The following is a 12,008-nucleotide window of genomic DNA, read 5'->3' on the forward strand; positions in this document are numbered from 1 at the left end:
TTCCCATATACTGCCGTGATAAAGAGACGTCTGCACTCGTTGAGAGGACACCTGAAACTGCAAAAAGGTCAATCACGACTCTTGGTATTGTGTGTATTTTTGATCCATGATGGTTTTATATTCATACAACTTTCCTTGAGCCGAGAAAATCAATTTAAAAACCACTGACATCATCTCAAGGTTAAATTTATGGGCTGAGTGGGAACTCCCAGGTGGGGCCGGCGGGAGAAACTCTACCACGCATATTATTCAATAGGCCGCATAATCAGGAAGTGAACCCAGTAGATAAAAAAAGGGTTTGGCATATTCACCAGGAAAGCAGTTTCATTTGGACTGAACTGGTGCCATCTTTGGGTTAACTATCTATTTCTATTTAAAGTCTATGCACAAACAGAACATAACCTGAATCAAATCACAGCACAAAGCACACACACACACACACACAATCATGAGCAGTAAATGCCAGGCCACGTAGTCTTTTCAGACTGAGGTATGTTTGTGATGGCTGTTTTGCTTGATCGTTTACATGATTGTGGCATTAACAGAGCTGTTTATTTAGGTATTTGTTATGCTAAAAAAGCCAAGAGAGCTTGTGGAACGTGGCATACTAGCCGCTAACACATCTCCCAGCTGGCCAGCGAGAGCCACGAGGCAGTTGGTGACGGTGTAGTCGGGTCGTACACTTTGGAGGGGGGCAGGAAGGGATTTGCTTTCTCAATCCAGCTTGCTCTTGTTTGTTTCTCTAATCTTACCAACCATAGCTTTTAACAAAAAACTTGTGAAAAAGGATTATATTTATAATTTTTTAATCAAAATGACAACAGGGCTGCCAAGAATACAAAAGTAGCATATATATATATATAGCAGTATATAACATTGAATCCAACCATTTTGGCAGCATTATAGGGCTTCTACAAAATCTGGCCACACAGCCAGTGTAAAAAATGACCAACATCATACAAATGTTCATAAAAAATGTCCTTTTTTTAAATCCTTTTCGATCATGAGCTTTTTCTCTCTCAGTATTTAACAGTCTGTGTTTTGAGTGTCAGCACCTTTTCTGTCCCAACTGTGTCCCTGAACGTGGGGCAGTCCCCTGGGCAGGCCGTGACCAAGACCCTGCATCCTCCTTTTTGACTTAGAAACCTTTTTAGGGACTCATCGAAATGTTGGTTCCCTTCTCTGTACCCGTCCAGCAGCAGCAGGACATCTCCAGATTTGGTTAACACAGTCCTCAGCTCATCCTCTGTTGATATCTTTTCCGTGAGCGAGAGCTGAGTTGTTGTTTCCTGAAAGAAGTCACGCTTCACTTTGCTGCAGTCAACATAGAGGAGAAGTTGGATGGTGTTGAGATCGAGGACATGAGGGGCATGTTTGGGTCCTTCAGTCCAGGAAGAGACCAGGATGTGGGCTACAGATGTTTTCCCGCTTCCTGGGGGTCCCTCGAGAAAAAGTGTCTCTCCAGCTCCCGGGAGTAAAGCTTGGAGATTCACAGGCTGGCCCTCACTGACAAAAACAAAACAAGAAGAACTGTGAGTGTAAAATCCACAGCCTCAGCCTTCAGCTGTCTGCTGGAAATGCCCCTTTCACATCAGCATTTACAACAAGGAAGTTTCACACACTCAGTTAATTTCAGTGGAATCGCTGATATCTGTGGAATTGCTCACATTGGTGAAGTAAGTATGCCCATTTTTTTTTTTACGAGTTCAAATGTTTTGAACTCTGACACACAAATTTGCAGTGTTGGCCAATATCTTTTTTGGGGGGGGGGGTAAAACAAAAAGTTTAATATCCTCAATTTTAGATCTTAAAAGCAGAGTCATCCTTATGATCTATTCAGAAATTTGTGTTGTGACTCACCTGTTTTGCAGCCTTTGAGGCAACTCCTCTGTATCGAAAGCTTCCATTAGACGTCTCGCATCCACGCTGAAGGAGGAGTCGGAGTAATGAGCTTTCACAAACGCCCCCAGATTTTCCTCTGTGCAGCCTGCAGACAACAAGTCAGGCCTGATTATGATCATATAACAATCATTTAATGAAGAAAAATCAGATAATGTGAGAAAAAACCCCTTCGATGTTTCGTTGCCGGGAAGGTAGCCGAGGTTTGTGCAGACTGATATTTTTACAGTAATTACAGGGCATTTTTTAATTCATGTCTTTCAGCAGTAGTTACTGAAGTCTTACTAAATGTGTCTTTTCTGAGAAGCTCATTAAAAAAACCCATGAACTTGTGGGTGTCTTAAAGTTGGGAAGTTTTGCACCGAAACATCTTTCACCATCACCATTTTTCAATAGAGCACAAAGAAAAAAAACCCACAGAAACTACTAGGTTAATATTCAGTGTCACTGCAATTAAATATGTATGATCATTTTTAACACTTAAAAGATTATCAAACGCTTTGTCGATTTACAGAAAAATAACTGCGACTATTTCAGTAATTGATCAATAACCGAAGTAATTAAAAAGAAACATTTACTCATTAGTTGCAGCCTTCATCATTTTATACATGAAATCATGTAAACAATAGCTTTTAGAGGCATAAGAGTGACTTACCTTCATTAGAAATAGTTAATGCTTCCTCATTTTCTTTATCTTCATGTAGACCTAATGAAGAGGAACAGCAATGTAAGAAAACTACCAGAGAATAATAACATTTACAGAAGTACTAATTATAGTTTGTGCCCTAGTCATTGATAAGCAATTATCAGTGTTTGCAACAAGAATTGCAGGGGTGTATATGCATTCTCACACATCCTGTAGCAAGTTGAAATCAAGTTAATCGAACACACATGTAAAATTGTGCTTTGTAATGTACAACAGTAACCTGTAAGATGCCATTTAAGATTTAGCACTACATCGGTTGCATGAAGCACAGCCTCTTGGGGGCATTAGCAGGCCTTTTTGACTTTTTTAAGTTGAGGCACACTTGCGAATGATTCATCACACAAATTTTATTGTCCGTCAGAGTCAATAGCTAACCATTGCTCGGTGATATGTTGAAGGAGTAGATGCAAATGAGCACGATATTCACAGCACAACAACCAATCAACTTACGATACCGATAATACAATGATTCATTGCGGGGGAGGAGGCAATTCTGACCAGAGTTTCAGGATACCCCATATATGTGTAACCTCAACCTTCTTCCTGGAGATTGACAGAAACTGTGGGTGTCTTTCATTCACTGACTGTGAATATGTTACAAATGCATAATCAGCAATCTGCACAGCATCATTTGTCCCCTTAGTTTCCTATCTCCTTTAGATATTTAGGTCACTACTTCCTGTGAAATACTTTTGCTGCTGCTGTTACATGATGCTTTGGCTTTAAATTAGTTTGATTTTTAGCCTGTGACTTTGGTTGCTATGATTACCACACTGTAATACATATTTCTTAATGGGTGTAACATTAACTACATGCAGGTGTTTTGAGTGTGCGTAGTGAATTGGCTCGTTGTGTTTAGACTCACAGACGGTAGCAGAAACAGAACCACCACGACCATCGACCAAAAGGTTCCTGGTACTGGGAGTGCTGGTGCCTATGGAAAAGACATTGCTATTAATTTAGTTTGTTGGTACAGTGTGTACAGTGTATGAATTTAATTATGATTTTAAATAGAACTTTGTTTTAAAAGCATCAACGTGGCTTTTTTGTATTTTTAACCCATGTGTTATACTGTTTATGGGGTGATGTTATACAATGTTCTAGCTCTAAATTAGTTTCATTTTTAACTTTTTATGTATTTTATCATATTTTTCTTAATTACATATTATATTTTCTCCCGTAAATCTTTTACTTATCATCTTTTTCATGTGTTCTAGTCAGAACATTCATTGCTTTATCTTTTGTTTTTGAAAAGTGCTGTATAAACAAAGGTTACAAAAGTTACTTGTATAACTTCAGGTGATGGATGTTGTGTAGAGTTTTTGATCCTGTTCAGCTGTCACAAAGACTTTCTGGTGTGTGAGAACTTTTTTAAAAATTGCACTACAGTAGCTTAGAAAATTTCCATCCATAGGTTTTCCGGACCCATAACTGAAGTAAGACTTATCACGTTCACACAGTCATATATAACAAAGCAGACTCAAACATGTTACAGTACAAGCCTGCTATTGAAATGATGGAGGTGTTTGTTCCCAGCGTTTCATACAAACAACAAAAATGTGCTATACTGAAAAACCACCCATGCATTCACAACCAAAACCTCAAATTCCCCTGTCACACATACCAAGAGCGAGCTGGGTGTTTCCAAATCTAGCGGTTTAGACACATGTCTTGTCCAAAACGCTAAGTCATGCTCACATGAAAACATGTCGATCACATGCTGCCAAAATTCCCACAAGGGCAAATGGCAAACATTACGGTGCCAAATCAAATATCTAAATGTAGCACCGTTTCATTGACTTCCTCATTTACTCCCACGTCTCCTACATGTCAACGACCTTTACGGTTGAAATGACACATAGTTGTTTACTGACAGGGCCACGAGTTATTCTGCCTATTTGACAAAAACAAGTTCCATTCAGTCCAGAGTCATCGTTTGATCATCATCCTTGTGACAGTGTAAATGCTTACAATGAGAAAACAATGAAATGAACATGCAAACAACAGGATTATTCACTTCCATATCCTGCAGATATTCCTTCGGTCCACACCCTAAAAAGGAAATCCAGCCCTACCTGCCAACAGTCTCCCTATTTTTAACCCTTTCTCCCACCGTGCTCCCGACTGGTAATTTCACTTGTTAATCTCCAGATTTCATACAAATCAAATGGCTGTTTCTCAGCTTCTGTGTAGAATATCTGTCACCTAGCTGGCAAACCAACGCAGCAACAAAGGTGAGTGAAGGCAAACCGCCGTGACTGAAAATCTCCCTAGTTTTCCACCGCCTACTGTTGGCAGGTATGCCAGCCCTGCAGTGACCACGCCTACCTATTTTCAGTTGGTACCTTCAGGCTGCAGATTGAATGCCAAAACACCTGACTTATACTTTTAATGTATCTGCCATTGTGTATCGCTGTGTAATGCGCATTATGGATTCATACACAAGTGCAAGAACGATCCATTTTTCACTTTGTCACATTAATATTTCACCATAGCTGTATGTAGAATTATTGTGCATTTTTATACCTGGTTTACGCCATTTGAAGCAGATTTTATTGGGAGTTCTCTGACTAAGATATTTTGCCTCCAACTTACACCTGCATTCTATGTGTTGCCATGTTTTCTGTCAGTTACAGTGCATATCTTGAAGTTGACTAGCTTTAATGTACCATATACATAAAGAATTGAGTGATTGGTTACCTTTTCGTCGTCTAAACATGAGCACTGCAACGATGATGACAATCAGTATCACTCCTATGCTGAATGCAACGATGAAACCATCATGTTTTACAGGTGGAACAGGCATTTCATCTGTGAATAGAGTGAAGAAGGATTACTGTTAAAGGTCCAGTGTGTAGGATTTAGTTGCATCTTGCAGTAAGGTTCCAGACTGCAACCAAAAACTTGAAAGAGCCAGTGTTTGGTTTGTCCATTCTAGGCTACTGTAGAAACATGGCAGTGCAGACTGTGGAACACCTCTGTGGAAGAGGACCGCTCCCCCTGTAGATATGAAAGGCTCATTCTAAGGTAAACACAAGTATTTGTATATGTCGATAAACACTAATGAAAACATGAATATTATATACCATTTCCTGTAAAATCCTACTCATGAGACCTTTAAAGGTCTAATTTCTAAGATAGTTGGTGAGTCTCATTCCCAACTTGTCAAATACTGACACTGGTCGGTATTTGATGAGCAAAACGTGCCAAATGACAGGGCCAGGACAAGTGTTGCACCAATTATAACCATGCTCAACCACTGTTTGACCACTATGGAAATAACCAAATATACCAAAGACAAACTGTTTCGAACTTCCTCTTACTGGTCAAGAGCCAAAAAAAATGCACATATCAAAATGGTTCATGCTTCTTCTATTTTTTTTTATGGCTGACTGTGCAAACAGCAGTCTTTAACTTTTCTTCTTTCTGTTGATGTATTTTACATACTGCTTAAAGTTATTTAGCATTAACATAAGCTGAATTTATCAGACTTCAGGTGTTAAGCTTTAACACCCATTACTAGCATAATACGGTGCACATATGTGAGCAGAAACATGAGCAGAGGACACACACACACACACACACACACACAAACAAGCCACATATTTCCACATATGACAAAATCTTTTGTAATAGCACTCCTACACAATGCTGCATATTTCAAAGCTGGAACACAAACACCTCCCACAGCTCGTAACTCTGGAAAAACTGTGAGCCAGAGCTGAAAAGCTCATTGCTGTTATAGCTCCTCTTTCTTGGTAGCCACATTTAATGTGGTTTGACCTTTAAAAATGAAGATAGGGAGACAGTGTTAAGTACGTACTGCAAGTGATGACTATGTTTCCTGTTGTTTTTTCTGACACTAGTCTGCTTCAGTTTTCCTTCATTCACACAAATCATGGGACGATTAAAGTGGGTGCGTGCTTCTCATTTGAATCTTTTTGTAAGTTTTAGTTGGCAGGAGAGAGCTGAACAGAAATGAGGTGGGAGAGATCCCAGATGACATGCAATAAAAATTCCACTGGCCGGACTTGACCTAGTATGTTGCATGCACACAGTCAGCATTTCAAACCCCTGCCTGCCTTCATCCTCCCTACATCTAAGTATTTTTAGCTCAGTCTCAGAAGAAAGTAAGTAAATATATATACCTGGAATATGAAATGTTGCAGAGTGGCCGTCTTCAAAGGTACACGTGTAGTTGTTTCTGTCTGACGATCGGATGCGTATCTCACTGGTGACTTTAAAAAGCTGGTCTGGTGTGGTTACAGCAGTGGTGATGGCATCGATTCCTTGCCGGTGTGCGTCCCGCCAACTAACAGACAACTCTGGGTATCCCTCAGATTGGCAAGTTAGCAGCACCTCATTCCCCTCTGCAGCCTTCTGAATGTGCTTAGTCACTGTTTTATAAGGTGCTAGAGGAGAATTGGATAGAATAAATATATAATAATCATCATGGATTTGATTTTGATCAAACATCTCAATAAGAGGAAGAACGTGAGGAGAACCACCAGCTTTCTATACAAAACTGAGTAATAGTGGGCTTAGTTTCACTTTTACAATGAGTGATACCCAGAAATGGCCACATCCTGAGGCTATTAAGTAAGACTATTACCAGAACAAAGCCCCTGATGTCATCAAAGAAAAACCTTTAAAAAATTACATTGTTACACTGACACAGACTAGGTGCTTACCTGATACAGACAAAGTTATCTTTTTGTAATCAGCTCCTTCTCCTGTCTTCACCAAACACTGGTAGGTCCCAGAGTCATTGATCCTGAGTCTGGAGATCTGTCAAGTGACAAAAGTACAGTCCTTAGAGGTCTTCATGACCATATTACATGTTGAACCAAAATCCTTAACTCTGCTGCATACTCTCTATTTGAATTCTCATCAGTCTCTCTCATAAGAGTACTGTTTATGTTGGTAAAGTAAGTGTGTCCAAAAGGACACTAAAAGACAGCACCCACCCAAGCCACAGTCTGTTCACCCTGCTGCCGTCTGGCAAAAGATACAAGTAAGAAGTATCCATTGCTGTACCACCAGACAACAGAGCAGCTTCTTTCTTCACTTTGTGAGACTCTTAATTCATCCCCTGCACTCAGCTGTTAAAAATAGTTTGTTCTGCTTTGTTTTTTCTCTTAGTTTTCTCTCAGTTTCATTTCATTTTGTTGAAAAACAAAACAAACTTTAACCTGTTAACTTTTAATGTGCTGTTGTTTGTATTTAACACATGCTTTGGCAACATGATTGTCTCTTTTAATTGCCAATAAACCCCCTTGGAGTGAAGTAATTTGTACTTAAACTCCTCACAGAGGTAAGATCCTAACACATCAATTGATCCATTGTTCTATTTTAAGCAAACACTGCTGTTTTCTGTCCCGCCTTGGCAGTTGTACCTTAGTATCTGATACAGCACTGTGAATACAGATAATAATGGGAAATGGGCAAACATATGTGGCAACACACCGTCCTATGCCCAGCTGGGAAATTTAACTCTCACATGAGTAAGGGTACAAGTTAACCGCATCAGTTAGGGAAAAATTTTGCAGGAAATTCTATGTAAATCTGAACATCTCACTGCCGGTGTTTACCTGCAACTTGGCCCAGCCATCTTCCAGCTCCTTGGTGAGAAGCTTAACTCGGCCCTGGTAGTCCGGATACTGGGATGCGGACTGCTCCACCCCGTTATCAATCCTGTACACTTCCCGAGCTGGGCCGGAGGTGATCGACTGCCAGGTTACCTTCAGGTTGTCATGAGGGTTCAACAGTTTAGGCTGAAACCTGCAGCCCATCACAACATCTCTCCCAAACTCTGATTCGTACAGGGGTTGCTCAGCCTCAACAGTGAACAAGACTGCAGGGAAATAATACAAAATGATATAAAGATTAATGCCGACTGCCTATATTATATAATATTAATCAAATTATGCTTGCTAGATGATTTTACTTGTGTGTCAAATGGATATATAACGGTTCCAGTTAGATGTAGCACTGTTTGTCCTGTTTGTTCACTGCTTTACACGTGTAGTGTATAATCTATATTATAGCCCAATTAATCACAGGTCACATAATATTACATGCATATTCCTATTATGTTTGTTACTGATACAACCCACACAGACATATTGTATTGCATGCACGCACACTCTTATTAAATGGCCTTGAATGGCCTCAGATATTGAGCATGGTCTGGTGACTGACAATCAGTCTGTCCTCGAGTTAAGAGTCATTGGAATCAGGAAGTGCTTGTTTATGCAAAAGTAAGGATGGGTCAAAGGCAATAATAGCAAAAAATATTTAAAAAACTGCTAATGGGGAGTTATTCAAAGATGAAGGCCCCCCTTGCTCTTCTAGACCCTACGTCAGAGAGCGGGAAACTCGTGTTATTGGTCAGCTGAGAAATGAGTTGAACTGACAGGTGTCTAAAAGTGGGAGAAAAGACCCCAGTTGTGGCGAAACACTTAGGAAGGAAGGATAAGCCAAAAATCTAAGTGTATAAATGAAACTGCATTTTGTTGTTTCCTGGTTCCATACTCTGCAGACTGCGGTACTCAGTCTTTGTTAAATAAAGAATTAAAGACAATAGGACTTCTCTCTGTATTTCTGTTTTATTATTACTAAAAGGTATTCCACGACACACGTTTCACAACTCACCTGAAAGAGACGGCTGAATCATGATTTGCAAAACCAAAACAAATGCCCAGTCCATTGAGACCTAAGGAAGAAAGTAAAGGGAGTTTTATAGATGTTGTAATCAGTTGGCCTTGTTACTGGCAACGTGAGTCATTTTACTGAATAAGGCCATATGTGAATCCCAGAGCCACAAAATGTTTGATCTAGTTTACTTCTTAATTCGTATGAAAATTTATATGACCATGAATTAAAAACCACACAACAGAAGGGACAATATTGTTTTACCTCAAGTACAGGGCAAGTTACTTCCCTGTTGCTTTATTCATGATAACAAAGAATAGCAAAAAATAGCACAAGCTCACTGTGTAGCTGTGGCAACACACACCCACACAATGCATACAAACAGCTGTTTGTTTGTTTTTGCTGTTCTGCATTGGGCTTCTGCAGAAAAGGTTTATCTAAGGTGCCGTACATGAACATGATTGTACATTTGTAGCATTCCTGTTCAAACAAATCTATGCCCTCAGGTCCAACGTGTTTGCTTGATGCACTTTATCATACAAATCTCAAAGCAGTTAGTTTAAAAATATTTACAGAGTGTGATAAGCAGGTCAGTCATTATCTGTGCAGATTTCCTGTGAAACTGAAATAACCACCCCGGTTCTGCAGAACATTTATGAGCTGTCAGTGACGACTGGGCTCTGACTGTTTGGCTCAGAGAGGCCATAATTTAAATATATTAGAATCAGACAGTTTTCTGGTAAAGGCATTCGGTCATTATTAACATAAAAGAAAATGTCTGTTGTGAATATTTATACTGTAATTAGGATAACTGTGTTGTTGAAGTGTCATTAGGTGGATTAAAACACTTGGCAAATAGGATATAAATAGCAATAATAATAATAATAATAATAATAATAATAATAATAATAATAACAATGAAAAAACATAAATATAAATTACACTAATAATAAAATAGTAATAAATCATAAAACCAAATAAAAATCACATGTACATAGATGTCATCTCAAAAATATATTACCTCATATAATATAAATACACTTCTATCACAAGCACTATATGCACAGTAGAGAATAATAATAACAATAATAATCATACATTTTATGAGGTTTTAAAGTTTTGCTTTATCAGTCAATAATGTGCTCTTACCTGTATGTATAGTGAAGGCTGGTTGTTTCAATGTTCATGAGGAGTTTCCTCCTTCCTCTGCGCTGGAAAAATGGTCAGCGCTCTGCCACGCTGCTGTTTATCAGCAGGAAAGCCCTGAACACGCCCCTCATGTGGCTTCACATGTTTTTTTTACATGAGGACTGAACGGCGTACTTTAATAACAAGAACTAACTAACATTAGTCCTAATCAAGCTAAGCTAACTTGGACATTAACTCTCGAGATTGAACATTTTACGTCGCGGTGTTGAGCTTTTAGTCAACAATTTCAAGGTGAATGAGTCGCAAACACAGATTTTCGTCCCCATTTGGTGAATATAATTACACATACTTTAAGTAAAACGTCGTTATGTACAAACCTCGACGAGGGTTAAGCTAACGTTAGTGTACAAGTGAGCTAGCTTAACGTGTGCTTTGATTAGCAGGAACAAGATAAACAGACACAGATCGATTACTGTTACATTAACTACTGTTCTGGCGGACACGGAAGTGCGGTAGCTTGTGTTACCATTACTGTAAGGAAAGACCTCTTGGACAAGTTTATTGTTTGAAAGCCATACAAGAGCTGATAACACAGTCTGTGTTATGGGTTCCCATCAGGAGTTTGTTTGTCTGATGCACGTTTAGTAATCAATGACTAACAGCATCAATAATAATAAAGATTATAACGGATAGTAGAACTGTTTAGGTCATAAATCATATCCACAATAAGATATAGGCTATGAAGTTGAAGGTCTGCAGTCAGACTTTTACTCAGGTAAAATTACAAATGTATAATTATAAAAATGTACTTAAAAGTTCCTTTACAATGTTAATGAGGTAAAAATAAATAGTCAGAAATATTTATTTTTTTCCATGACTGAATAAACAAGCTGTTCTCAGAGGAAAATAAGGTCCCCAGGACACTGTTTGAGGCTCAAAAGGTGGCAGGGTCCACCACATGTAAACAAAGTAAAACAGTGTGATATTGTGTTGTCCTTTCAGGTCAGTTTGTTTATTCAGTTAATCTGGTCATTAAAACAAAGAGTGTTTTTTTGTGTATGTATGAGAATCTGTGAAGATTTTTCTCTTCTGATTAAAATCTCTCCCCCAAAACTACATAGTGCACCTTTAAAAATGTATTCCAATAAAGTTACTAATACCTGTTAAAATATGCAGTCAGTAGCATAGTCCAAGTATCACAATATTAAAGTAATGTAACTTGATTACTTTTAGTTACTTTGGACTATCTCAATACCAAACATAAACGAATAAAGACTGGAGAGAAGAAATGTCAATAGGATGACTCTTATTTAATCTTAATAACGGGTGTGTCTTTTGTAAGAATACACACTTGTGCATTTGGTTTCACTCAAGAGTGATGTAGAGTGAGACTCTGAAGAGGTGGTTACAGACTAGTATATCATTCTTTATTTTAAAATTGTAATCCTTTTTTACTGAAAGTAAATCTAATCTAATTACATCTTTCTTATTGTTACTTTACTGGAATACAGTAAATAAAATAGCATACGCATAATATTTTATAAACTAATCATATGTTTTGTATGTACGAACTTAATTTCCAAGGTAACTAGTAATTATG

At 38.5% G+C, this 12,008-nt stretch overlaps 1 protein-coding gene across 1 annotated transcript; it reads right to left on the reverse strand.

The window, feature by feature from the left end:
• Positions 1 to 804: 804 nt before the first annotated feature.
• On the reverse strand, positions 805 to 10,497 carry LOC311274704 (CD276 antigen-like). Its single transcript, XM_084382613.1, has 10 exons — positions 10,409 to 10,497; positions 9,260 to 9,320; positions 8,197 to 8,459; positions 7,297 to 7,393; positions 6,754 to 7,017; positions 5,306 to 5,416; positions 3,471 to 3,539; positions 2,555 to 2,605; positions 1,861 to 1,987; positions 805 to 1,506 (listed from the first exon to the last, which is right to left on the reverse strand). Exons 2-10 carry the CDS (start codon positions 9,312 to 9,314, stop codon positions 1,020 to 1,022), a joined length of 1,524 nt encoding a protein of 507 aa, XP_084238739.1. The 5' UTR covers positions 9,315 to 9,320; positions 10,409 to 10,497; the 3' UTR covers positions 805 to 1,019.
• Between the last annotated feature and the right edge of the window lie 1,511 nt (positions 10,498 to 12,008).

This window comes from Pagrus pagrus (assembly GCF_965226575.1).
Source record: "Pagrus pagrus genome assembly, chromosome: 19".
Classification (NCBI taxonomy): domain Eukaryota; kingdom Metazoa; phylum Chordata; class Actinopteri; order Spariformes; family Sparidae; genus Pagrus; species Pagrus pagrus.